General features: G+C 39.2%; 1 protein-coding gene across 1 annotated transcript in view; it reads right to left on the reverse strand.

The window, feature by feature from the left end:
* Positions 1 to 639: 639 nt before the first annotated feature.
* LOC149166833 (nucleobase-ascorbate transporter 12-like) overlaps positions 640 to 27,942 on the reverse strand; it is a 37,403-nt gene continuing 10,100 nt past the window's right edge. The window contains exons 5-10 of the mRNA XM_089432769.1: positions 23,941 to 24,076; positions 23,766 to 23,816; positions 23,260 to 23,547; positions 2,800 to 3,034; positions 2,364 to 2,644; positions 640 to 1,182 (exon numbers count right to left, since the gene is read on the reverse strand). Coding sequence (XP_089288895.1) covers positions 961 to 1,182; positions 2,364 to 2,644; positions 2,800 to 3,034; positions 23,260 to 23,547; positions 23,766 to 23,816; positions 23,941 to 24,076 — 1,213 coding nt within the window. The 3' untranslated portion in view covers positions 640 to 960. The remainder of the gene's footprint in view (positions 1,183 to 2,363; positions 2,645 to 2,799; positions 3,035 to 23,259; positions 23,548 to 23,765; positions 23,817 to 23,940; positions 24,077 to 27,942) is intronic.

The raw sequence follows: 27,942 nt of genomic DNA on the forward strand, positions 1-27,942 counted from the left end.
TATGCACCCCAAAACCTGTCTCTTGATGATTTATAGACCACCTATCATGCATGTGCAATAAGGTTATTTTTCCGAGAGCTGCACATATAAAAGCTACTAATAGCATTTTGTCGAGAACATAAACTTTTGGAAATAGTCCAAGATTCCCTTCAATGTTTGAGCTTGTATAGTTTGTGGAGGTTGCCTTGATTTAGTTAAGGATATGTGCATGCATATGGTGCAACCAAATCTCAGTTTTCTCTAAAATAACTGTTGTCCTCACATGAATGAGAATAGCAGGTCAGTAGACACTAGAAGAACCCAAGTTTGTGTGAAATAATGTTGGCCGACTAGACAAAAAGTACAGAGGGTCAAGTTTAACGATGCAACCATTGAGGAAGTGGGGTCAGTGTTCCAGAACAAGCTCCAACATAATAGTATAAAGTTGGTCTTGCATACGGTAGAGAGTTGGTCTTACCTAATATGACTTGAGTTCTCTTACCTAAAATGGCATCTATTCTCTTACCGCTATGAGATATATGCCCATCCCATTCATCAAGATAAAATTTCCTGTTAGCATTTAGATAAATGGGTTTGGAGAAGATGCTGTAAATGCATCACATCCAAAAAGATTCAGGGTTTTAGAAACAAACAATAAAAGATCCTGATTTAAAGACTTGTAGATGTATTTACTTATCAAGATGCACATTTCTCTTCATTATGGACACCATGTTTTTCTGCCAACTCTGTTGCAGAACAACATAAAGAATTGAGACGATCTTCCACTGATTCAGCACAGCCTGTTCACCTTGGCAGAAACCGTATCCCTGGCTAGTCCCTTCTTTTCCAAAAAATGATAGCACTATTATTATAAAATATAATCAACTATATCAAGGTGGACCTGATAGAAACTCAAATCTGGCTCCAAACATTTTACAAATCTAATAGAATTTCCTCCATTTGCTTTTTACAGAAAACTACTCATAGCCCTACCCATCGTGCCCACGAGAAGAATCTTGAGATTCCAAATGGCAAACCGTAATCCTTTACAACAGCAGGCTCCTTCCTAGCTGGCTCTGAACGAGACCATATATAAGTCCCCCTCTCCTGTCGACTGCCAGGAACAGTATTATCCAAAATCAACGCTACAATGAATGCAATGACCATGTGCATTGAGAAAACCGTATTTAGGAAGAAGTTAATCTGCACACATGTATTGTCCATAAAATGACAATGTTAAAGAAGATATTAAACACACATTGAGCAGTTAATGACAATGTTAAACAAGATATTAAACACAAATTAAGCAAAATTGTGAACAATGCTTTGTCCGCACTACTTTCTAAAATAGTTCCAAAGCAACATAAATCAATTCAGCAGCAGAATCAACTCTCTCAGCAATGTTCTTCCACTTCGGACATTATAAGACCAAAAAAAACTACGAAATCATCAATGCACTTTTGCATGTTAAGAGTCGAGACCATTAGGAACTGCAAACTAAACATCATATAATGTAAATAAATTTAGTTTGTAGCTAGAAGGGATGAAATTTTCAGACTGGGTCGTTTCTTCCGGACCCACCCTTCCATAATCAGACGTAGAAGCTGCAGTATGTAGGGTAAAAATTTTCAGAAATTTGCAGGCGATGCTGAATGCTAGACTATGCGAAGGAACTCATAATAAAAGGGAGACAAAGAACCCTTGTAAGAAGCAGTTATTTCAAAAACAGATGATTGAAACAAAATCCAACTACGGAGTTCGAAATCCATTACCATAGAGATGATAAACCATTGAGTTCAACTAAATTTGGATAGCATATTTTTAGCAATTTAGGCATGACTCATTAGAAAAGCATGGAAAGGTTACCTACCTCTACAGAAAACTATTGAGAAAGGACCATCACTAAACAAGTAAATTATCGAGGAGGAGTCCCATACATCAATTTGGTGTCTGGCTAGGTTGTGACCTTGAAAATAGACTAGTATTGTTATAAAATTTCTTAAGACACAAGCAACCGAATCTAAGAACATCTTCTGAAATGTGCTAGCCATTTCAGTAATAGGCAATGCCAACTATTATATACAGCAGCATTTATAACCTACTGTAGTTTTCTAAGTTTAACGCACCACTAGCTCTAACAACTTTTTCTCAGTTGAGAAACAGGAAAAGCCTATAGCAAAAGGTGATTACTTACAATTGGACATGACCAAATCATCCCCTCCACTTGATAACAAACGACATCCAAGCCAAGGGTGCCATAAAGACGTTCCTTATATGGTTCTTTTCATTAGTTTAGCTACTTTAAAATCTTGATTATGCATTTATATGTTATTCCTTACTGCAAAATGACAGAACCATTTAGAAAATGGGCAGAGATAGCTTACCGCATGCACACCAGTTTGGATGGGACCATTTTCCCCAATTGCATATGGTTGGAACTGTTTTTGTAACTGGGTGTTATGTCCTTTAACATGTTGTTGAAAATAAGAAGGAATTGATAGAGAAAGGAATAAAGATAGTCCCACTATTATCATATTCCGCGAGCTTCCAGTTTCACTATATCTCAGGTTTGAAAGACCCAAAGCAACAAGCATTGTCCATATGAAACATAAAAGCCCAGCAACAATAACTTGTGGAATGGATGCAACAAATCCTCCCACCTTACCTGCACACATTCATGATGTAAAAACAAATGTCATTCAATTAAGGGATGAATTAAACAGACAAAAAAAGCCATGAACGGGTAGGAAAGAAAACTTGAAGCATATTTGCAGCAAGATTCCTAAAAGTATAAAGATGTTTTCTGGAAGTTCATCTTACCAATGAATGACAGAACAATCAAAATGTATGCCCCAAACTCCACAGCACGACGGCTCCCGACCTTTGTTACAGCAACTGTATGCACATTCTCTGTGAGAGTTGTCATTCCTGTGCCTGTGCCCCAAAGACCAGCCAACAAGCTAGTCAAGCCTTCCAGACCAATTCCTCTACTTACAACATTTCGTGTCGGTGCCTTCGATGCCACCAGAAGGGATATTCCATGATATGTTCCAACCTGAGATGTATGCATAGCCAATAAGTTGATATTGCAAAGTAAAGTAAGTCTTTAATCACCCCTGGTCCTAAAGATGAGACAGCTAGATAGCTCTTACATAATATAAATGTCCACCAAATGCCGTAACCAGCCTGTGAGACTGAGAAAGAAATAAAGATTCATCGATGTCTAAAATAACCAAAATAGGTCAGTGGGACTAGAAGTACAAGTAACCAAAATAGGTCAGTGGGACTAGAAGTACAAGTCAAATGGCAATGACAGTACCAAATGCAACACCATGACACAAAAACAATAGAGATAGAGTACGAAGGGGTGAATCCAAAAGGTGGACCCTTAAAAGGAATAAATGTAGGCACACCAATAGGTACCACTATACTTTAAATCAGAAGTAAGAATCAAAGTAGAAGAGGAGCTACCACAGTCATCACCAATCACATTGAAGGTATCAATACAGAATCCATGAATGTCCTCTAGGGTAATGGCTTGAACTAAATGGACCTAGAGAGAACTTCAGTGCTATCTGCAAGAGCACTCCTAACATCCAAGACCAAAGGAAGCCCACCGAGGTGTTTTAGCAGTCCTCAAACTCGGAGGCATATTATTTATGTCACTCATGTTGATGATCTCTTGTCTAGTAGTGGTGATGAGTTTGATCATGATGAGGAGTGATCATGTTGTTGATCACTGATGTAGACTTGTAGTAGTTCAGTGACCCCATAGCTTAGAGCATTGTTTTCGGACTCTAGAGGCCATTTAGGGCCTCATTGATTATGTATTTTGATGCGGATATGTATTGCACTTGATGCCATTTTGATATATTCACATTTACATGGTATATAGATGAGCAAATCTTGCATATCTTGTTTCTATTGGCTTGGAATCATGGTTTTAAATCTTAAAAATAGTTTTTTTTTCATTAAAAATTAACTATTTAATGTAATTTTTTTAAATTTTAGACCTGACCAGCCCCGGTTCGACCGGTTCCGGTTCAAAACCCGGTTCATTAGGTGGACCGGTCCGGTCACCGGTTCCGGTTTTTAAAACATTGATTAACGGGCATCTAACTGTTCAATCCAGCCCACGGGGCTTTGGATTGACAGTGAATGGGTGCACTGTTAAGGCACTCCTTGCGATACGTCACTGGTTCAAATCCCCCGTGGGTGCTTACCTACCAAAAAAACTGCTCAATCCAGACTTGGAGATAGTCCAGCATCATCAATCACTGTGAAGGTAATTGTGGAGAGGATTTACCTCAGTGCATTTTCTTTAAGGAGATATATGGGCATAATTTTCAGCATCAATTGTGTTGCTCTCCCTTCAATGTCTGCAAGCTCAAGATCATGTCTCAAATTTTAAGAAAAAAATTATCTTAATGAGTTTGTGAAGCGATATTATGAATGCACTCTTTCCCATGGAGCAAGCTTCCCCATGTAGTGGAGGGTGTTTTTTTCCTATGCAGCAATATTAGACTTTCATTCAACATCCCCTACAGCATGGCTTTGTGGTTTTTAGGGTTATTCAATCAACACAAATCCCATATTTAACAGAGTTTCCCTATCTCACTACCTATCAAGTTCTTATTAACCCATGGTCTCTCTAGAACCATTACTGAGAGCAATTTTTTTGGGAATATGTATTGCAGTTTCACCTCATATATCGTTAATATCAATTGTTACAAACTTGGTCTCTGAAAAAATTTGTTGGATTTTAGCACACATTGATAGGATAACATTGTAGGTAATCATTAGCAATCTGGCATATTCACTGACATATATGTTGTAATAGCAGTGTGTTTCTTGTTGTCTATTTCAGTGTCTGTTAGACTGTTACTATGGAAGTTCTTTCGCATGGTTCAACTTGCAGCCCATCATCTGTGATATCTGATGCATGTGTTTTTCAATGAATTTTAGTAGTCTCAGTGAACCCAAGCTCATTATTCCTCTCCCACATGGTCTACGGCAGCAGCTTGGTCCTCCTTGTTCAGCATAGTACAAGTTAACTTCTTTATGTGGACAGCAAACCAAGCTCATGAGATATCATTTTTTAATCTCACTCTCACCTTCATTTATTTGGTGCTTGCTTTTATTAATCAACATTAATGGAAAGGAGTTAATATAACGTTTGGGGTGAAAGGGAAGAGACCCAATTTCAAGTCTCTTACCTGACCCTTTGACACCATCAAGCAAAGGAAGGGTATGTGAACATCTTTTTGGAGGGAAAATTTCTTTTCAATGGTAAAATTAAAAGGTAATTTTTTACCTTGGAATGCTTTCTCTCGAGGAGGATATTTGAAAGACTTAAGGTGTGTTTTGGCCATGTCTTTGGCACTAAAAAGTTGGTTCAATGAGTTTTCCAACCACTGGCTGCACACCTATATTTATCTAGTCTATGTATTATTTGGATGATGACCAAGAACAAGTCGCTTCTATGAAGGTTTCTAATACACAACTTCATAGTGAAGATGCTTCCTTGCAGAAAATTCAGGACAGTTAGCAAGATATTATTAATTAATGACAGATTACTAATTTTCATCTTATTGATCAGAATGTCATTGCAGGAGATAACTCTCTGACTTCGTGCTAACATCAAGTCTTCCTGCGACCTTGCTTCTGAACATCAAGATCAATTCTTAGAAAGAAAAAAAAGTGCATTCTTGACTTGCAGCACCTGAATCAAGACCTCGGAGAACAAGTGAATTGAGAAGTACCAAAGGTTCATTAGAGAATTGCATTAGTACATTATAAATTTCCAGTTCTTTTCCTATATCTATTTGTGCATTTACTCCTACACTTGAGACCACCTCTGAGATATCTTCTCTTGACATTGGTGATTCTAAAATACAAAAGAGAGAGGAGAATTCATTGACATGTTGCAAGAAGATAGTCATTATCATAGGATATTCCTTGGATGCATCTTCTCATGCTCTAGTGGCTACACATGGATCTCATCATCTCATCACTTCAGTGGCATACAAAACACATTAGATCCAAATTGCTTCATCAGATGGGCTACACTGGTGGTGATATTGGTAAGCATGGATTGAGTATTGTTGCTCCTAATGCGCCTGAGATGAGACCAGTGAGAAGTTGAGAACAGGCGTAGTATATGTTAAGACTCCATTTCTAGATAAAAGTTATCCTGATACTTTTACTAACAATCGGCAGGAACCAGATCCTGCAGAATCTGTCGATTCATCTAGTGATGATGATGTGTTGAAGCTTGAATCTATCACTCCAGACGATTCTTCTACTATTAAGTCGCCAAAACAACGAAAAACACACCTTACTTAAACCAACATCAGAGTTTCCACCTTCCACATTTCAACCATATCAGGATCCTAATCAAGTGATCAGAGGCATTCTCGCTCTCCAGCTAGCTCGCCATTCCTATTGCTATGCTAGCAAATATTTTTACAGATCTTGATTCTTTAGTGATGAGGTGTAACAGGTAAAATCCTTGGAATGGCACCAACTACTAGAACTTCCAGTTGTTGGATTGATGATTAGTTGTGGTGGTATTGAGCAGTTGTTTGAGGACTTCATATGAATCATATCAACTTGTGTCGTCAAATGTACTACCATATAGTCCTTACTGCTCTTGTTGATTGGTCGATGGTAGCAGTAGCCTCCATTTGCTACTTCGAAGAGGTTTGCATGAAGAGGCATGCTTTGCCAACTTCGAAGATGCTTGTGTGAAGAGTTTGCTACACCACCTTCAAAGAGGTTTGTGTAAAGGTTTTGCAGAAAAACTATTCTAGAGTTTGACTCTCCATTTTAAGCTTGAATAAACCTCATCTTGTGCAATATGATGTTGTCAATGCTGCACATACTAGTATTGTTCCTTGATGGAAGCGAAGTTCATCCACCTTCACAACCTACTAGGGAGTTAGTTGCCAATAGCAGTGTTCATTGTTCCGCTCAGCAGTTTATTGTTGACAAAAGGAAAAACCATCCATATTCGCAGTTTATTGGGGATGTTGTTGAAGCTTGTGGTAGCTTGTGGTAGGTTCAGAAGTTCTTCTGCATAGGCTTGGTGTCTTAGCATGTGGAAGATGATTTATTGTCTCTTTAGGTGCTTGCTTGGTGGAGTAAGTGATTTATGTCTTCTTTCCTAAGTCTAACTTAGGAAAAGTACAATAATTAAAATCAATTAATTGTTGTGGACTATTAAGTCATTTTATAAGGATAAATAATATAATTATTTGACTTAGAAATAATCTCAACCATTGATCTTCAAGATCTTATAGAAGGGAGATTAGGGTTAGGTATGTGGGCTTAATGAAGATTATAGAAGAAGCCTAGCAAAGAGGTGAAGATATAAGAACACAAGAGAGAGAGGCAGCTACAACATTTTTGGCAAAGCAATTTTCTCAAGGAGAGAGTGAATTCTTTGGAGCATGAGGCTCAATTCGACTGAGGAAAAGGAAGAAGAATAGAGGGATAATTTCAGGGTGTCTCCGAGAGGCTGATTTGCTGGGAATTGGAGAGGCCAAATTGTTGATATGAGGAGGCACAATTGTTGGGGAGGCCGATTTGCTAGCCCAAGTTGTGAGTGCATAGAGGCCTAGTGAGAGCTAGGCGTAGAGGTCGATTTTCTAGTGAGAGGTGAGCCGATTTTCTTTAGGCCGAATTTCTTCAAAGGTTGATTTCCAATTGGTTGATTTTCCTTGGGCTGAATTATTTTAGTGGGGCCGAGTTGCAAGTTCAACTAAGAAAAATTAGATACTATATCATTCTTTCGTCATAATCAACATAATTACGAGGGGATCACTGTGTTTTTCTTTGTAAATTCTTTGTGAGTTGAAACCTTGATTTTCCAGGTTAATAAATGATGAAGAATTGTTGAGGATAGATTATTTCTATTGCAATCTATAATTTATCTCTCCAATTTATTACCGTAGCATATATTTCTAGATGTTAAAATACCAATTAGTTTATTTTTCGGTAATTCAGGATTTATTTTGCTAATTAAATAAATTGTTGGGAATAAATAATTGTCATGAGAAAATAAATCAGGGCTAGTATTAGGCGATTTAACAGATGTATGATGTTGTCATTAAGGAGGAATGTTAATGTAGTGGTCATCTTCATATGTATTTGTTCCCCTATTCTACAGTGTGGGGGGGATGTTAGAATATGTAGTAACATTATCTAGCAACTACATTTGTTGATACACTTAGTGTCAGTATGATCTCATATATGACATTTAGGGTTGTCATTGGCGGAGCATTAATGTGCACGTAACAGGGAAACATCAAACTTCTTAGTGTTAAGAAATCGATAGGGCCATACTTAGGATGATTTCTCTTATACTTGATAACTACTTGTGATGTATTTTTACTTTTTTTTTATTATTAGCTTCTTCTCTTATTATTATGTTGTTCTTATCATCAAACAGCTACCAAAAACATGAAGATCAATGGTACACAAGAACACAAGATGTAGGTTGCAAGCCAGTGCCAAAACCTCTCCACTTGAGAGGAAAACCCACCAATCTCTCCTCTTCTTATAGATTCTTCAAATGACGAATTCCAAGACCAAGCCAAACCTTTTTGATGATGTGCTTCTTCTATCCAAGTCAAATCTCTTCCAGTTGCACAATTTCGACCCCCAACTACAAAATTTTGTCCTCCACTACAGGTCTGAAATTTTCGGCCTTTGCAACAATTGTTGCTTCCACACATGCAAGCAAATTTAGGGCTTCCAAGGCTTCCTAGCTCCTTCGCTTGGGTTGCTTCTCCTTCTAGGTCTTGTAGGTGACCTAAAAGTCCTTTCTTCGACCTTCTTTCTATAACTTGACAACTTCGATCTTGCAGCTGCAAAACACTAGCTTTATCTTCACACGTGTGTGTGTGTGTGTGTGTGTGAGAGAGAGAGAGAGAGATAACCCAAAACCTTCATCTTTCGTCCTTCTGTCCTTCTTCACTTGCCTTTCTTTTGCCTCTTCTTCACTTAGATGATGAGTAGTGAGTGAGCGACCATAGGAGGTCGAGTTCCCTCCTATATATAGGCTTCCAAGGAGGACGACATGTCCTAATGAGGCCGACTTCTTAGCTGTCAGGACAGCTTGGTTTTAGAGGGGTATTTTAGCACTTTAAATACAAAAATAATTCTTTTGACATGTTACAATATGCCCAATGGGGTCTTCTTCATATGACAATGGCTCTATCGACTTCTTGACTCTATGACAAACCCTAGAAGCACTCAATGGGTGCTTGACCTCTATATAAAAAAGCCTTGAGCATGAAACCCATGCTACAAAAAATAATAATAATATTTTTTCTTTCTTTTTACAATATACAGGAATCAAGAGCACATTTCATATTTATGAAGACCAAACCTAGTTACATATTTCAACACTCCCTCTTAACTAGGGAGGTATTCATAATGGTACATGGACATTCTCAAACTAAAGAGATCTTATAAGAAGAGTCAGATTAGTAAGCCATCTTATAAGTTATTATTTCAACTTATCTCATTGCCTCTCATCATAACAACAAGCATTGTCACATAGCAAGGCCTTGACTAATCGCTCTATCTCTCCACAAGATTAGAGCAAAATGTTGGAAAGACAATGACTGATAGACACCATCATCATTGTCTCTCAAGGCACATACCCCATCCGGGTGTTCAAAGAGTATGTCCTTTTAGGACAATTCTTGTCTTGGAATAACATGTCCTCAAGAAATTTCCTCTTCAACTAGTCTTACCTATTGGATGCCCTACATCATCCTCAAAAAGTATCGGAAACCAGATGTTTACACAATCCTCCATTATTTCTTCACAAAGTGAAGACAAGAACGACGCGTCTATCTCTCCCTCTCAACTAGGGAGGAGATATCAACCAATCCAAGCTTATCCCTCAAATACACAAGCTTCTTATTAAGAAGAGATTTTGTCAAAATGTCAGTGACCTGCTCATCGGTGGAGATATATTGTAGCTGCAACACTCCATCTTGCACCACCTTTTGTATGTAATGATACTTGTTATTCATGTGCTTTGTCTTTCCATGGAATATTGGGTCTTCAGACAACCTTATACAACTGATGTTATCACAATGTATAACTGTAGGGTCCATCGGTCCTTCAAACAAGTCAGACATCAGCTCCCTCAACCAGACAACTTCTATGCTTACTTCACACACTACATTATATTCAACTTCAGCACTACTCAAAAGCAATTGACTCTTTCTTTCTACTCATCCATTGTATCATAGAGGATCCCAAGCTAAAACATCCTCCAATAATGCTCCTTCCATCTATCTCACTGCCTCCCCAATCATTCTTTCTATCGTACTTCAGGCAGTAATGGATTGTTCCTCGCAGATATTTCAGTATATGCTTGGATGCTATCCAACGGTCATACTTAGGCTTTATCTAGAACATACTAAGAATATTCACTGCAAAACAAATGTCTAGTCGAGTATTCACAAGATACATCAGAGAGCCAACTAATTGTTTATACCTTGTAGGATCCACGAGGCTTGAATCGGAACTTCTTAGCCTCTTCAAATTTGTGATCATAGGGGTGGTCATAGGTTTGCAATTCATCATGCCAAACCTCTGCAGCATCTTAATCACATATTTTCCTTGACCTAGGTATATCCCACCAGATCCTTGCCAAACTTCCAACCCCAAGTAATAGTGCATCAGCCCTAGATCCTTCATATCGAATTGTGTTGCCAATGCTTCTTGCACTCTTGAATATGACCTTCCACACTTGCTATGAGAAGATCATCCACATATAGAAGAATGATTACAGTTTCATTCTTCACTACCTTGATATAGAGATTCAGATCAACAGAACTTTTTCAAAAGCCCAATCTTTGTAGGTATGTGTCCATCCTTGCATACTATGCCCTTGGAGATTGCTTAAGGCCATAAAGTGCCTTCTTCAACCTGCAAATGTGAGTCTCTCTATAATTCACTTCAAATCCCAAGGGTTGTTCTATATAGATTTCTTAATCGATATTACCATTTAGGAATGTTGTCTTGACATCCATTTGATGGATGTTCCATCCCATCGATGTTGTCAAAGAGAACAACAATCGTATAGTCATGTATCTAGTTGTAGGTGCAAATGTCTCTTCATAATCGATGCCTTCTTGTTGGGAGAAACCCCTAGCCACAAACCTTGCTTTATATTTATCAATACTTCCATCTGTTGCATGCTTAATCTTGTAGAGCCATTTGGAAGTCACCACAGATTTGTCTTTCAGCCTAGGAACGATTTCCCAAACTTCATTCTTCATTATTGATTGATATTCTTCATTCATAACATCTTTCCATTCTTAATGATTGACAGCATCTTCAAAGGTGGATGGTTCTGCTTCAATCAACTTTGTCATATAGGCTGCATACCCTGAAAATATTTTAGGCTTCTTACTTTCCCTAAATGTACCCTTGGTTGCACCATGTCCTTCTACATCTTGAAAAGTAGACTTCAACCAATTAGGTCTCTTTCTATTTTCAGGAATGATGACCTGTTGCACAAGTTCACTAGGACCTTCTTCATGATTGGAATTTTCTTCCTCCCTAGAACATTCTTCAAATATCGATAGTTCTTCATCATTCGAGTCAATTGACAAATCTTTATATTTCTTATATGCAACACTTTCATCAAAGATCACATCTCAACTTACTTCAAGTCATGTTGTCCAATGATATGTGAGGACTTCGATTTTGAATGTAGACAGTGGTTTTAGATGCTTCACCCCACAGAAATTGAGGTAAGTCTTGATCATGTAACATAGCTTTAACACTTTCTTCAATTGAGCGATTCTTTCGTTCTACTACTCCATTTTGCTCTGGATTGTATGGGACTATCAACTCCCTCTTAATTCCAGCCTCCTTATAGAAAGCTACGAGCTCCTTTGATGTGGATTCTCCACCATTATTAGATCTCAATGTTTTTATCCTTCTTTCTGTAAGATTTTCTACTTTTGCTTTGAATTCTATAAATTTTTCAAATACTTCATCTTTGGACTTCAACAAATAGATCCAAGTTTTCCTTGAGTGGTCATCAATGAAAGTTACATAGTATAGATGACCTCCCAGAGACTTTGTAGACATAGAACCACAAATATCAAAGTGAATGAGATCCAAGATTTCTTTTGATCTTGAAGCACTGCTTCCAAATGGTTTCTTAACGTTTTTACCTAATGCACATCCCTTGCAAACTCCTTCATGATCCTCCTTAAGTTCAGGGATGTCATTCACCATTGTGTTTAGAGCTGGTAATATTTTGTAGTGAAGGTGTCCAAACCTTCTATGCCAAAGCTCACATGTGTTGACTTCAATGTAAACCAAGACTTGAGAGAGAGGTGTGAGTAACCTATAGCATCTTCCTTCACGAATCCCAATGATTTTTTCATTGTTGATGCTAGAGCCTTTATCCCATACCACAATTTTTCCATTTATAAAAGCGACTTTATCTCCCTTATCTTCTAGACATGAAATAAAAAGAAAATTCTTTTGCAAACCTAGTACGACTAGAATGTTGTTGAGATGTATGTTTCCTCCATTTTCTAGCTACAGCGAGGTTGATCCAATTCCTCTTACAGGATAGCTCTTCTTGTCACCAAGTTCAACAGGGTAGGAAGACTTTTCTCTTGATAGGGTCTTTAGTTGTTTGTGCTCACCTATCATATGTCTAGATGCTCCACTATCAATTACCCATATATTTTCATCCTCAAACGTACCTATAAGTACTAAGAATAACCCTTTGTCCTTTGTAGTAGAAGTCTTGGTCATATGATTCTTGATAGATAATAGGAGATCCCAAAATGCTTTGATGCCTTGCTTGAAATCACTTGCCATAATAGAAAACTGCTTCAATGACTTCTACCAAGATGTAGTGATCTTCATCATGCCCCATGTCAACCTTAGCTTTGAAACCATGTTGAAAAATTGATAGGGCTATACTTAGGATGATTTCTCTTATACTTGATCACTGCATGTGATGTATTTTTACTTTTTCTTGATTATTAGCTTATTCTATTATTATGTTGTTGTTCTTATCATCAAACAGCTACCAAAAACATGATGATCAATGGTACACAAGAACACAAGATGTAGGCCGCAAGCTAGGGCCAAAACCTCTCCACTTGAGAGGAAAACCCACAAATCTCTGCTCTTCGTATAGATTCTTCAAATGAAGAATTACAAGACCTCTAGACCAAGACCAAGCCAAACCTTCTTGATGATGTGCTTCTTCTATCCAAGTCAAACCTAGTCAAATATCTTCCAACTACACAATTTTGACCCCCAACTGAACAATTTCGACCCCCAACTACAGAATTTCGGCCTCCACTGTAGGTCTGAAATTTTCGGCCCCTGCAACAGTCGTTGCTTCCACACGTGTGAGCAAATTTAGGGTTTCCAAGGCTTCCTTGTTCCTTCGCTTGGGTTGTTTCTCCTTCTAGGGCTTGTAGGTGACCTAAAAGTCCTTTTTTTGGCCTTTGGTATCACTTGGCAAGCCAGTGCCTTCTGCCCTAACCTTCAGGATTGGGTTTATAGCGGGCCCCATGGACCCACATGCTGCCTGTGGAATCATCTTGTGTGGCAAGCCTGTTCAGCCCTAACCAGGATGGACACCCTCAGCAATGGGGCTGAGAGCTTTGGCTAAGTGTCTTTCTGCAACTTGACAACTTCGATCTTGCAGTTGCAAAACCCTACCCTTATCTTCACACGTGAGAGAGAGAGGGAGAGAAATAACCCAAAACCTCTGTCTTTCATCCCTCTATCCTTCTTCACTTGACTTTCTTCAACCTCTTCTTCACTTAGATGATGAGTAGTGAGTGAAAATCCATAGGAAGTCGAGTTCCCTCCTATATATAGGCTTCCAAGGAGGACGACATGCCCTAATGAGGCCGACTTCTTAGCTGTCAGGACAGCTTGGTTATGGAGGGGTATTTTAGCACTTTAAATACAAAAATAATTCTTTTGACATGTTACAATATGCCCAATGGGGTCTTCTTCATATGACAATGACTCTATTGACTTCTTGACTCTATGACAATCCCTAGAAGCACTCAATGGGTGCTTGACCTCTATATAAAAAAGCCTTGAGCATGAAACCCATGATACAAAAAATAACAATAATAATTTTTCTGTATTTTTACAATATACAAGAATCAAGAGTACATTTCATATTTATGAAAACCGAACCTAGTTACATATTTCAACACTTAGGTCCCGTTAATCGTCAACTTGTGGGCTACATCGATACCTTATATGGCGCTTGTTAGTTAAAATAGGTGATTGTGAGGCCCCTTGTTCCTTAATATGGGTGGCCCCTTGTTCATTCATTATGTGAAGTGGTATCCTCAATATGGAGGCCTATCAATTGAGGAGCTCTTACTCCACTTTACTCATTCACTGCTAATCATTTTACCCAATATTAGTGTGGATTTTTTATGAGCTCTATTCACAAGGAGTTTTGGAGGCTTTATTGTAAGGGATTTGTGATTGATAAAGATGTATTCTTTAAGGTGGATTTTTTCTACCCCGTGAGGGTTTCTCCACTATAATCTCAGTGCTCTTGTCTCTTTCCTTTTGCCTCTTGATTTGTTTTCTCTAAAGGATGCATGTTGATAATCATTGATACATGATTGTTACGTGTATTGGATTATCTCTCTATCATACAATGATTATTTATGCTTAGGCTATTATCTTAAACATATTGATGACAATATTCAAAACCTTGTTCGAGCATGTTTTTCTAACATGAATGTAAAAATGTAATGTACTTGTCTATGTTTTCCCAACCCTATGGATTAAGAATGTTATAAATATAATTCAAAGTGGAGAGTGGGTAAATAAACCTGTTTGTTTAATGATTCAAAGGTAGTTGAGCAGATGACTGAGTGGACTAGAAAGTGAATAGATTAGAGGATCCCACAGATCCAAGAATGTTATCAAATGTACCTTAATGTGGGGAGGCATGATGGTGGATGAATGTTGAGCTAGATATGGGGAAAGGGGACATGTAGTGGACCCATGGCCTGTGCGATTCTTTTGCATGCATATTTCATCCAAGGCATCCATCCTTCCACATACTTGAAACTATTATATAATATATACCTTTGGGGTAGACAAATTACATATAGTGGGAAAATACAACTAGATGATTTAAGTGAGAGGAGGCCCAACAGTAATATATAAAATGGCTTAATGCATGCTTGCATGCACACCCTTATGAAAACTTCAAAGACATTTAGTACGAATCAAACACCAAACCTACTTTTCACCCATTGACTTGAATTCCCTTTGCTAGCCAAAAGGTCTACACAAATTGTTGATGAAAATAAGCTACATAGATAACATGCATAGCTTCTACAATGTTTCATGTTTTTGCAATTCATCATGAATCTCTCCAGTGTTTCTATGCTATTGTATTTTGTTCCATAGTTGGGGAAACCAATTGAGAGTAGGAAATTAGAGAGCATAATAGAGGGGATAAATGTTCTGTAGTAGTCGTACAAGCCACAGGTCTCAAGTAACTCCATAGAGAGTACCTCTTCCTCTGTAGTTGCACATTTTCTAAGCAGAGAAAAAGAAAGCACAGTAGTCTCACCTTCTAGCTGGGCTTTCTCCTGTAAGGATTTCCCAAGGCAAATCTTTGGGTCTATTGTGGGTCGTGTGTGTATTTGTTTCTAATTTCTATCTCTCGCATTTCAGCTAACTTAATTAATTAAGCAGAAAATCAACTAACAAAGAATATGGAATCTAGGGAAAATTAACAGTAAATATTTCAATAATTTTATTAGATATGTTGTGGCAAATTGTTCGAGTGGATATACACCGGAGTTTACAGATCATGATTCAACAAACTGGTTGTTTGGGCAAACATAGTCGAGTAAAAAATAAAGAAAAACGCCAATTGGTACCTATAAATCATACATGGTACGGATAACATGGATTCAAAATCCCAAACATTAAAAAATGTGATGTACAAGAATATTTTGAATGTATTTTCCCATGACACCTTGGACTCTAAATGTCTAATTCCTAGAAATCCTGCATGGTTAAGAGATAATAGTTGGTGTCACTTTCCTAGAAAAATGTCCTTGATATTGCCAAAATTTATTTCAAGATCAGCCTCAAACACAGGATCTTCAGTCTCCTCCACCCATTCTGATGTTGGATCAATATCGTCCAACACAATGGGATCTAGATCAAGTGATTTGCTCATCATTTGGTTCCTCCTCAGTCGAAGGTTGTATTGCACAAAAACAAGATCATTTAACCGTTTTTGTTCCAAACGGTTTCTCTTCTTCATGTGTATGCGCTCAAAAACAGACCAATTGCGCTCACAACCTGAAGCACTACAAGTTTGACTGAGGACTCTAATTGCAAACCTTTGCAATTGAGGACACTGGCCACCAAATGACTCCCACCAATGTGCTGCAAAGAAAAAGACATTAATTAGTAACTTAGTTTATAATTTGAACTGTAAAGAACGTAAACAATTTTAACTTGAAAAGAAAAACAAAATGGAAATTGGAATTGCTTACCTGGTTGGTCCACATCTCTTGCCATCTTTGCCAAGTTTTCGCCAAAAGTACCACATGCCATATTGAAAACAGTAAGTTGTCTATGTATTTCCAACTGGTCTACATGGCTAGGGACCATGCGCTCCAAGCAATCAATCAATCCAGCTCTGACCTCCCCATCATGCAGATCTCCTAGCCGATTTTTATAGTGATACCTTGGGTTCAAAAAATACCCAGCTGCATGTATAGGACGATGGAGTTGATTGTTCCATCTGTTATCAATGATCTCCCATATACGACCATATTTAGCTAACCTGTCCTTGTAAGCTGCCCGTATCTGCTCCTTTGCCTGATCCATAGCTTCATAAACGTAGCCCATGGCCAATCTTTCCCCATCCACCAACCTTAGCACCTTAACAAGGGGCTCGGTAATTTTTCACAAGCTCTAGAGACCTTTTCCAAAAATAAGTGTCTAACACTTTCTTTTTGGTGTCTTTTCCATCTGGTCTACGAGCCCACCGAGATTCAGACCATTCTTCGGAGGAAAACATTTTCTGCAAGTTTTTATGTTGACCATTGAGACATTGCAACGTGAGGAAGTGAGTTGCAAATCTCGTAATTGCAAGCCTAACAAGCTCTTTGCCCCCAGTGTGTTTCCTCATTAGGTTCAATACCCATGAGTGGTTGTAAATGTATTTTGTAATGCACTTGGCATGCTCTACAGTGTTTTTTACCCACTCCACTTTGCCTATATCCTCAAGCATGAGGTCTATGCAATGCGCAGCACATGGAGTCCAAAATATGGTCTTATATTTGGCCTCAACCATCTTTCCAGCAGGAACATAGTTTGAGGCATTATTAGTGATGACCTGCACAACATGCTGCTCCCCAACTTCCTGAATAACGTTATCCAAAAGCTCAAATAGAAGGGTTGCATCCTTTACCTTATCAGATGCATCAACTGATTTCAAAAACATGGTTCCTTGAGGGCAAGAAACAAGGAAATTAATGATAGTGCGGTTCTTTCCATCGGACCATCCATCTGACATAATGGAACAACCTGTTTTGAGCCATGAATCTTTAAAATCAACCAAATACTCATCAATGGAAGATATTCTTTTTGCACAAGAGCTCCCCTCAAGTCATGCATACTAGGGCCTTTGAAGCCCTTTCCTGCAGCTATAACAGAGTCCCACATAGCTTGGTAATAAGGTGAGCGAGCAGCATTAAATGGGATATCTGAATCATACCACCATCTAGCAATGTATTGATGAGAAGTTTCTTTGCATTGTCTTTTCCAATGTTGATCCAAAGTGGGTTGAGAACTTGGCTGGGAGGAAGTGGGATTAGAAGAGGCAATGTTGGCAGAAGATGAGAAATAACTTTGGATGTTTGTTCTCTTTGTTCCTTTTGATGGTTGGCCAACAGAAGGATGAACATAGTGAAAGGGGTCATTGGTGGAAGGGATAGAAGAGGAGTCTTGAATCTCATAATCATCATACCCACTCTCTTTCATGGCTTCTAATAATTCCCTCTTCCTTGCAATGTCATCTTGGATGGCCTTCTCCCTAGCCTTATCCTCATAAAAATTTTCAAGCTTGGAAATGTATTCTGCCCTAATAGGACCTAACAGTGCATTTGGTGCATCACATGGCTTTACTTGGCCTCTTATCCCAGCCAAGTGTTGTTTCAACCTAAGAATACCCCCACCTCCAATAGATTTATGGCATAATTTGCATATCATTTTTCCATCAATTACATCACAATGAGCCCATGCACTGTCCTTTCCTTTTGGAGCCATGTTTGCTTGAAATAATAACAATTTGCAAAGAAGTCTGCCATTTGAAAAAAAAAAATTGCAGCTAAGCAACATGGAAAACCAAAGATAAATGTAGGAAAACAAATGCACATGCAAGGCTCAAGCTACAAAATTTGATAACATAGAGCTAGAGAGTTTATAGCATACATGATAGATCATAGAAGTGAGAAGTTTATAACACATAAAAAAAAAAATCATGGACAGCAAACTCAAATGAGGTTTTATCAAGTGCAAATCTTTACCTGGAAATGCAAACTAGCTCCCTTAGCCTCCTCTTGAAGATGGCAACTCCACTGACAGCTACACACTATCTCCAAAATAGCTCCAACTCCAACTCCAAGATGACTACTTCAGCAAAAACTCCACAGTCTCCAAGCTCACAAACAAACTCACAAACACTCACAAACACTCCAAATCAGTTGTGTGAGACAAATGAGAGTGAGAGGGGTCTCTTATAGCTTGGAGAGGGTGTTTTTGGAGGGAAAACACCTTTAGTTCCCCCCCAAAACCCCTAAACCGGCCGGAACCGGAACCGGCCGGTTTTCACTGGTTAGGGCTAAAAAAATGGCGAAATGCCCTGTCAAACCGGGTTTTTTGGGTCGTTCAAACCGACAGCCTTGCTAACCGGCCGGTTTGACCGGTAACCGGTTTTTAAAAACGGTTTTGAAAACACTGGTCATAATTCATAATCCAAACATGCATAAACCATTATACTTATCTGAGTGTATTAGAATAGTTGGCAACCGAAGGAGGGACTTCCACTCTCCACCCAATAGTAGGTCAGCTACAATGCAATCTCTCTTGCAATTAACCATATCGAGTTGGATCCAGAGTCTGAGGAGATGCTTGCATAGGGGAATGGTTCTGCAGACACTCAACAGATGGAGTCCATTGTCCAAGTGGTTTATCAACACAGTGACTCGCTTACTTCTCTGAGTTCAATCACGGGGCTATGCCCCAAGGTCCAAATGGGGATGTTGCTCAGTCTGGGAGGTTGAATCCATTGTCCAAGTGATCTTCCATCTGCCTCTTCATAGCAAGCACCACAGGGATCTGCAGTCCGCTGTTGGATCCAAAGTCTGAGGAGATGCTTGCATAGGGGAATGGTTCTGCAAACACTCAACAGATGGAGTCCATTGTCCAAGTGGTTTATCAACTGCTCTTTGGCAATGAGCACCACAGTGACTCGCTTACTTCTCTGAGTTCAATCACGGGGCTATGCCCCAAGGTCCAAATGGGGATGTTGCTCAGTCTGGGAGGTTGAATCCACTGTCCAAGTGATCTTCCATCTGCCTCTTCATAGCAAGCACCACAGGGATCTGCAGTCCACTATCCAAGTAGTTAACAGCTCTCCAACAAGCACCACGGCGACTCAATTGCTATGTCCAAGTGGTTAACAGCTATACAGCAACACCATAGTAATTCAATCATTCACCTAACTGTAGGCCAGCTACACTGTAATCTCCCTTGCAGTTAACCAACCCCGAGCCAGATCCAAAATCTGAGGGGATGCTTGTATAGGGGAATGGCTCAGTCAAACACTCAAGAGATGGAATCCACAGTCCAGGTGATTTATCAAATGCTCTCTAGCAGTAAACACCATAATGACCCACTTACTTCTTTGAGTTCAATCACAGGGCTATGCCTCAGGGTCCAGACTCCAGATAGGGATGTTGCTCAATCTAGGAGGTTGAATCCACTATCCAGGTGATCTTCCATTTGTCTTTTCATAGCAAGCACCACAGGGATCTGCAGCCCATTGTCCAAGTAGTTAACAGCTCTCCAACAAGCACCACAGTGACTCATATTGCCATGTCCAGGTGGTTAACAACTATACAGCAACACCATAGTGATTCGATCATCCACCCAACTGTAGGCTACACTGCAATCTCTCTTGCAGCTAACCAACCCCGAGCCAGATCCAAAGTCTGAGGGGATGCTTGCATAAGAGAATGGCTCAGTCAAACACTCAAGAGATGGAGTCCATTGTCCAGGTGATTTATCAACTGCTCTCTAGAAGTAAGCACCACAATGACCAACTTACTTCTTTGAGTTCACTCACAGGGCTATGCCTCAGGGTCCAAATAGCGATGTTGTTCAATATAGGAGGTTGAATCAACAACTCAGGTGATCTTGCATCTATATTTTCATAGCAAGAACCACGGGTGTTTGCCGTCCACTATCCAAGTAGTTAAAAACTCTCCAGCAAGCACCAGAGTGTCTTAGATTGCCCTATCCAGGTGGTTAACAGCTATACAAAAATACCACAGTGATTTGATCATCCACTGAGCCTCCCACTCACCACACAAGCTTAGACAACAAATTCTAGTGGCCTCAAATACAAATTCACAAAAATTAACACCCCAAAGTCATAGAGCACAAGCTCAATAATCAGCTCCAATGCTACCCAGTCATCTATATCACACTCACAGCTCCACACCATCCAGAATTAATCTTGAACGCCTTCTGTCCTCCAAAACAATGAGAGTACGCACCAAAACTAGAAAGAAAGGGAGAACCAATATCCACACATGGATCAGTGATCAATCCCAAGAATAGACTTTAGAACAAAAGAGTTTGAGCCAGCCAAAGGCAAACATGAAAGCATGAGAGAACCAGCACCCATATCATGACCAACCACAGAAAGTCGAACAGTGAATTGCTAATCAGATGAAGTCCAACAACCCCGTTTCTCTTCTAGTATATACAGATAATTGTTCTGCATCCCTTCGTGCACCTGAGAGAGCACCAACTTGGCTCTTTTGTGCATTTGAGAGGATGCATCTTGCCTCTTCCATGTGTTTTCCTAAAGGGTTGTTTCCCTGTCTCCTTGATCCGCAAGGGAAGAAGGGGAATGGACACTGCCCCAATCTGATCTTCATAATGACTGTCATCAAAATCCCATTCTTGCCCAATCACATCACAATAAATCTGTTAGGCAGTGACTTTCCCCAATTTGCAAGTGGCTTCAGGGCCCAAGCATTAGATTTGGCAGGTATGGCTTTACAAAACATGCAAGCAAGCAGGCAGCTTCCCTCAGACTAAGGATCCATAGGTTGTCCTTCCTTCAGTTGTTTTAAATAGCAAACACTTAATCAGTGTATCAGCCAGCCGTGGTTCTCCACGCTGCTATTGCAGTCACATTTAACATTACAAAAGAAAGGCAAGGGTAAAACGACGGATGTTACATCCTACACGAATTAAAGCTTGTGCCAATCAAGCTGCAAATTCAACAATGGAAGTAACTAACACCAGAGTCAAAATTGTTTCTTGCAATGTAGCACAGGACTCGTCCCTGAGGACTTAGGGACTGCAGGTGGGGAGTTCTCATTTGGAGGGGGACATGCCCAAGAACTTACCAGAGATCCACTAGACATTTCCACTAAAAACCAGGAGGTCTGGGAGATGTTCCTCAATAATTTTGGAAATAAATGGGGTATTGGTTATCCAAACAAGTATTCTCGCTAGTTTGACATTTAGAACATGATAATTATTATCTGTGTAGTGTCTGCAAGAAGACCATGTATGTCTTTGTATTACATTAAAAATTATACTTCCCTGATTGGTAGATTTTTAAACCATGTAACTACTCTTTTCTTCAAGGGTTTAATATCAGGGTTTAGATATTCACACAAACAAGGTCTTTCAGACCTATTATTTAATAACTGTTACTTTCATCGAGTTAATCATGATCCTCTGTTCTAAATATATCTTTAAATTTTCTAGATTTTTTGATAAATTTTTGTCCCTGTCTACCCATCCCCTCAAAATTTGGGGGTATCTTCCAGTTGTCCCTAAAACCTGCCCCCTCATCGCCCCATTCCTATAACCCGATGGAACATAGGCTTCCTGTTCCAAGTGTTGGGGCTATGCAGCCTTACTTGTTTCTTTCCCAGAGAATAAAAATTGGGCTGATTGTCATACTTTTATCTCGAATCTGATGATTGCTACCCTTCTTGATTATGCCATAATTTGCAAATACTTCATTATCCATCAGTACAGTCGCTTTGAGGCAAAGAACTTCAAGGAGAAGGCACTGTTTTGTTACATCAGAATATGTACTGCTCACCATCTAGAAAAGATGCCATTATAATTCTCAGCAGAGAAAGTATTAAGTTTGACACCAAGTTTTGTGTTAAAAGGGCTAGGCATAGATTAAAAATGATTTAACCTTAGAATTTGATAGAACAACTAAGTGAGCCACCTACTCTGACTACCCTTTTGTGGCAAATAATCTATATATTTTTGTACATAAGCTTCGTTGACTGAGCGTGAGGTTATGAGCCGCTTGCTTGAAGCAACAATGGATTTGGTATTAGCGGTTTCCTGTATCCCATTGCCTATTTATAGGTGCATGCCATGAAAATGAAGGTATATAGACATTTAATCTTGCAGGTTTTGCTTAGAAGACTAAGTTGGACCAAGGCCAGAGTCCACACAGCCTTGGATAATCTTGGGCCTAAATTGACAGCCATACCTTAGTATCTCTGTGTTGCTGAGACTCACTACTATTTATGTTCCAACTAAATTATATAATTGTAGCGATTCTTTCTACTGTGCTGATTTTTGCGTATGTTATTATCTAAAATCTGATGCATTACACTTGCTGAATTTATTGTTGTAGACCAGGCTGAATTTACTCTGTTATTTCAGTAAGCTCAGATCGTACTTTAAAGTCAATCTCATGAATCACAAAATTTTTACCTAATCTTCTTCTCCGAGCATAAAAAGGAAGCAAAGAGGAGTGAAGTTCAAGACATAAAAAGAAAATGGATCAATAATAATAATAACAATAATAATAACTTTTACTTATCAGTTAAAAGCAAATCATAATGGAATTCAGGATATAAGAAAGGCAGTACAGTTAAAAGGCTTCTAAACACACGAGTAAAACACACTGAACTTGCTTACCGAATCAACAGTTGCAATGATAGATGCCACTATCATCACTGCTGCAGTCTTGAAGTGGAAAGTCGGAACACCCCACTGAAAAGGGTAAGGGAATCTAAACCATGCTGATGTCTTGAGAACATCGGAAACATCCGTCCGACAATGCTGCATGGTATAAATATGCCTCTGACATCTCTCATTTTTAATATGAGAACCCATTGCCTTCATGTCACAGCCTTTATAGTTGTAAACTCCTATTTCCGTAAGCAAAAATGCATATGCCCATGTGATTGCAAGCCCTAAAGGCACCTAAAAGCCAAAAACAATAGCAAGACCAAAATAATAAATACTAAAGCAATAAATAAAATAAATTTGCCCTGAAATTGCCACAAAAGCAAACTGCCTCCAAGAAAATTATTTCTGTTTTATTTTAAAGCTAACCTATTTGGAAAGAAAAACAATAACTAAAATTTCTGTACATTTTCTCTTTATCATCACACTCCAATTTTTAAAAGATTCCCACATACCGCATAAACTTGAAAAACTCGATTTCCAAAAATTGATATTTTCCGAAGATGCTGCAGCAGCAAAGTGCATTTCAATGTTAGAGAACATGGATTTGAGCAAAAGAAGTGTCCAAAGGCAAAACACAAGGAGTGACTGGACATAGGTTATCTGCTCTTGCAATAAATAGTTGTTTACCAGTGCAAATAGAACAATAACAATAATTTGAGGAAGCCCAATCTCCACACAAGTGCCAACCACAGTGAAACCATAGGGGAAAAAGGCAAGCCCAACAGCAGCCACAGTAGGAGCAACCACAACAGGATTAATCATCCTGCAATACAGCTACTAGAAATGTCTCAGTTCTAGATCACAAATAATTAGAGAAAGCTCTTTACTGTCCAAGCAATCTTGTCATTAAGAATTTCTCAAATGAGCTGTAGATTCTAAAAGATCACTTGATAACTGGAAACAGCCCAACCACTTTTACCTGCAAGAAATCATTTCCATAAGAACATCCACAAAACAGAATTTACAGAATAAAGCTTTGAGAAAGAGCACCACATTGTACTCTTGCAGAATCAAAGCAACTAATAAGCAACTGGAAGGAAATATTTACAGCATATTGCCTTAAGTACTCATATTTGTGAAATAAACAATTGTTACTTGACTGAAGTTCTCAACCCAGTGAGATAGTCCAATTAGCATCTGTAAGAAGAAATATGATAAATAAATATGCCAAAATCATCCTGACCCGAGGACCTTTGCGAAGTATGACCTGAAATCACAGTAATGAACTGCATGTAGAAAATAGAAATTGATGCAATTCGTATTGCTTATAAAACAGTATTACAATTCTGTCCAAGGTACCTTCTACTTAGCTAGAATGTTGTTTTTGCACAATATTACCAAATGGCAGTAGCAGACATGAAGGCAATGAATAGTAGTTTCTCAAATTGATCCCAACCAAAGTATTTTTGTTTTGGGCCTTTGGCATATGAAAATATGAAATCACAAGAAAAGATTGCATCCTGAAATCCAAATGAACAAGACATTTGATTGCTCACTGCAATACAAATTCATTTAAATGACCTTCTCCTACATTAGGCATTTTTCTCATCTTCCTTTTGCCTTCGTGAACACTACCAATGTCTCTTCCGTTGTAAAGAGCAAGCATTCATGCAGCCCATGAGGAGACATGAACTTCATGCAGCCCTCTCCCACTTCCCAAAAACCTTTCCCTCAACACCATACCATCTCCCCAAACCTAGACCCCCTCCACACAACCTCCCTTTATGACATTCATGGACAATCACCCATCCATATCCCCCCCCCTGCCCCACCTCCTCATGTCACCTTTTCTCTAGGAGAGACATCAAGAGAGCAGCCAAAGCTTATGAGCAACAATAGAGCAGCAAATGAGAAGGATCTCCAAGCGAATTCCTCAAGCATGGCATCTGATCTCTCAACTCATATATTGTTGATTTATTTAACCATGTGGTATATTATGAGCCCCCCAACACCTAGACTCGACACATCATTCACCTGATCCACAAATTAGGGAGTAGCTCCAATCCAAACAATTACCAGAGTATCATGATTGGACATACATTCTCCAAGCTTTATGTCATAGTCCTACATCAATGGTTTCTAGACATGCTAGAAAATTAGCACCTTGGGGCCATAGGATAGGCTAGTTTCTCCCCAAATTACCAAACAACCAATCACATCTTCACACTCAAGGTCATTATCAAGGAAGCCCGCCATCACTCTTCAAAAGCCTACTGCTACTTTGTAGACTTTCAAAAAGCATTTGAGACGATCCTGAGATAGGCATTTCCAAAGGCTTTATGACATTAGCAACTCTAAGACCCTCCTAGAGGCCATTCTGATATTGTACAAGTCAGTTCCGAGTCACCTCCAAATGACACACAACCTTTTTTACTTCATCCAAAGTACCCTTGGGGTAAAGCATGGATGCCCCTTTTTTCCAACTCTCTTTGGGATATATATGATGAGGAGGCCCACCATCACTCTTCAAAAGTCCATTGCTACTTTGTAGAGTTTTAGGAAGTGGTTGACACAATCCCGAGAGAGGCATTACTCCCAAGGCTCCGTGACGTTAGCATCTCCAAGACCCCCCTGGAGGTCATTATGAGATTGTACAGGTCAATTCTAGGTCAATTTTGAATGACACGTGAACCTTTTGACTTCATCCAAAGTACCATTAGGGCAAAGCAAGGACACCCTCTTTCTTCGACTCTCTTTGGGATCTATATTGAGAAGTTAGTTGCTAGAGTCTTTCCTCCATGAGCACATCCAGAGGAAAGATGCATGCCTTCCACACGAAGTGTTGATTTCCCTACTCCTTTTTTCCAATGACTTGATCTTACTAGCCTCTATTCATGAGGGCCTACAAAGACACGCTAATGTTTTGGCCAACTTCATTGAAGAGCTTTCTTTCCAACTAAAATTTCTACTTATGAAGGAAGACATCAAGATAACAACTATTTGCACCTACTTAGGGGTCTTGTTCATGAGGCCTCATTTCAACATGTGTCAAGCCCTCCAACCTTGACCCAACAAAGGCTACATCTCCCTAGCCATCATTGAGAGACAATGTTTCCAAGGTCAATTTTAGAACATCTCGTCCAAACTTGACCTCATGGAGGCTATTATCAAACCCATGATTCCCTATGGTTCAAAGATCTGGTGACTAATCCTACTACAAATAAATTGGGCATCAATAAAGAGAACTCAGATCCAACTTCTGAAGCGCATCATTTTGATGTAAATATATAGTTCTCCAACACATTATTCAAGCAAAGTTCAATGTCCACCCCTTTCACCTTGAAGTTATCTTTTGTATAGTCTCTTTTCTGCATAGAGCAAGGACCTTTGAGGACTCTACCTCTGAGAGATAGAGGTATCCCTACCATGCACTCTACTCCCAAAGGCCCTTCCCTCAAATTGCCACACCAACCATGCACGAGGTTGGTTACAGAGGCCTCTCAACTTCTCCAATCAATTACCACGCATGAGGTTGGTTTACAGAGGCCTCTCAACTTCTCCAATCAATGACCATCTCCTCAACGCTCCTTATCCCCTTCAAGCACTCTCCAGACGTGCTAAGCCATCTCTTGTGTACTATACAAAGATCTCAACCAAGCATATACAGAGGATATCTACAACTTGTTGATTTGGGTAGCATCAGATGTGCTCTAAGCCTCAAATTTTGCAAGGAGGCTTGGGCACATGTATTCCAAAGAACCCAAAAAGCATTTTGGGAAATTCCACCCATAAGTGATTTTATTAAAATAATGAATATTTTTAATGGGATTCCTAAGTCTAGACTCTAAACTTAGCAAAATTAAAATATTAATGGGTATTAATCTAATCAGGGGTGAAACTTCTAGAATAAGCCATGGATCAAGCCAAAACAATATGAGCCTTTGATTAAGATGTAATCTAGGTCATTAGTTGTCCAACAGGAAGATATAAGAAGGGGCTTGAGGGTCATTTGGAAGACACACAAAGAGATTGAGAAAATCGATTTTCTGAAGTGAGAAGTTCTCGGGAGGAAAAATCGATTAAGGAGATCTCTTGCAGTTGAGGGGAAGGGATAGCAGCTTCTAGAGAGAGAGATTCTCAGTCGGAGATACATCAGCAGAGAGAGGCAGTGAGTGATCCAAAGGCCTTGACGCAGGACCAGAAGGGCCACACAGAACCAGCATAGAGGGAGAGAGAGGAGTCTAAAATCTGCAAAGGAATTCGATTTTCAGAAGTCGGGAGTCGGGGTGTGAGACCGGGAGGTAGAAATCGAATTTCCTGGGCAGCAAATCGACCAGCCAAAGAAGTGACACAACACCCAGAGAGCTTGACGTTGGGCTGACGCACACACTGCGTAGAGGCAGCCAGAAAAGTCGGGGGGCAGTCAATTTGGGGTTGGATCAACCAAGATTTCTTAGTGATTGTGTGAGGCAAAACTCGTAAAGCTTCTGCCAATATTCCTCTCTGTAACTGAATAACCCTGTGAGGTATTCAGTGATATATTCAGATTTTTCTACTGCTTAATAGCAATAAACCCTCAGAGTTGTTGCACTGGTTTTCCCACATTGGGTTTTTCAGGGTACTTTTGTCCAAAAATAACTGTGTCCTATGTGTTTCTATTTTCCTTGCTCAATTTCTATGTTTCATAAT

The sequence above is a fragment of the Pinus tabuliformis genome, chromosome 5_1, assembly GCF_031772625.1.
Source record: "Pinus tabuliformis cultivar Carrire ecotype Pingquan chromosome 5_1, CPIR1, whole genome shotgun sequence".
Taxonomy (NCBI): Eukaryota; Viridiplantae; Streptophyta; class Pinopsida; order Pinales; family Pinaceae; genus Pinus; species Pinus tabuliformis.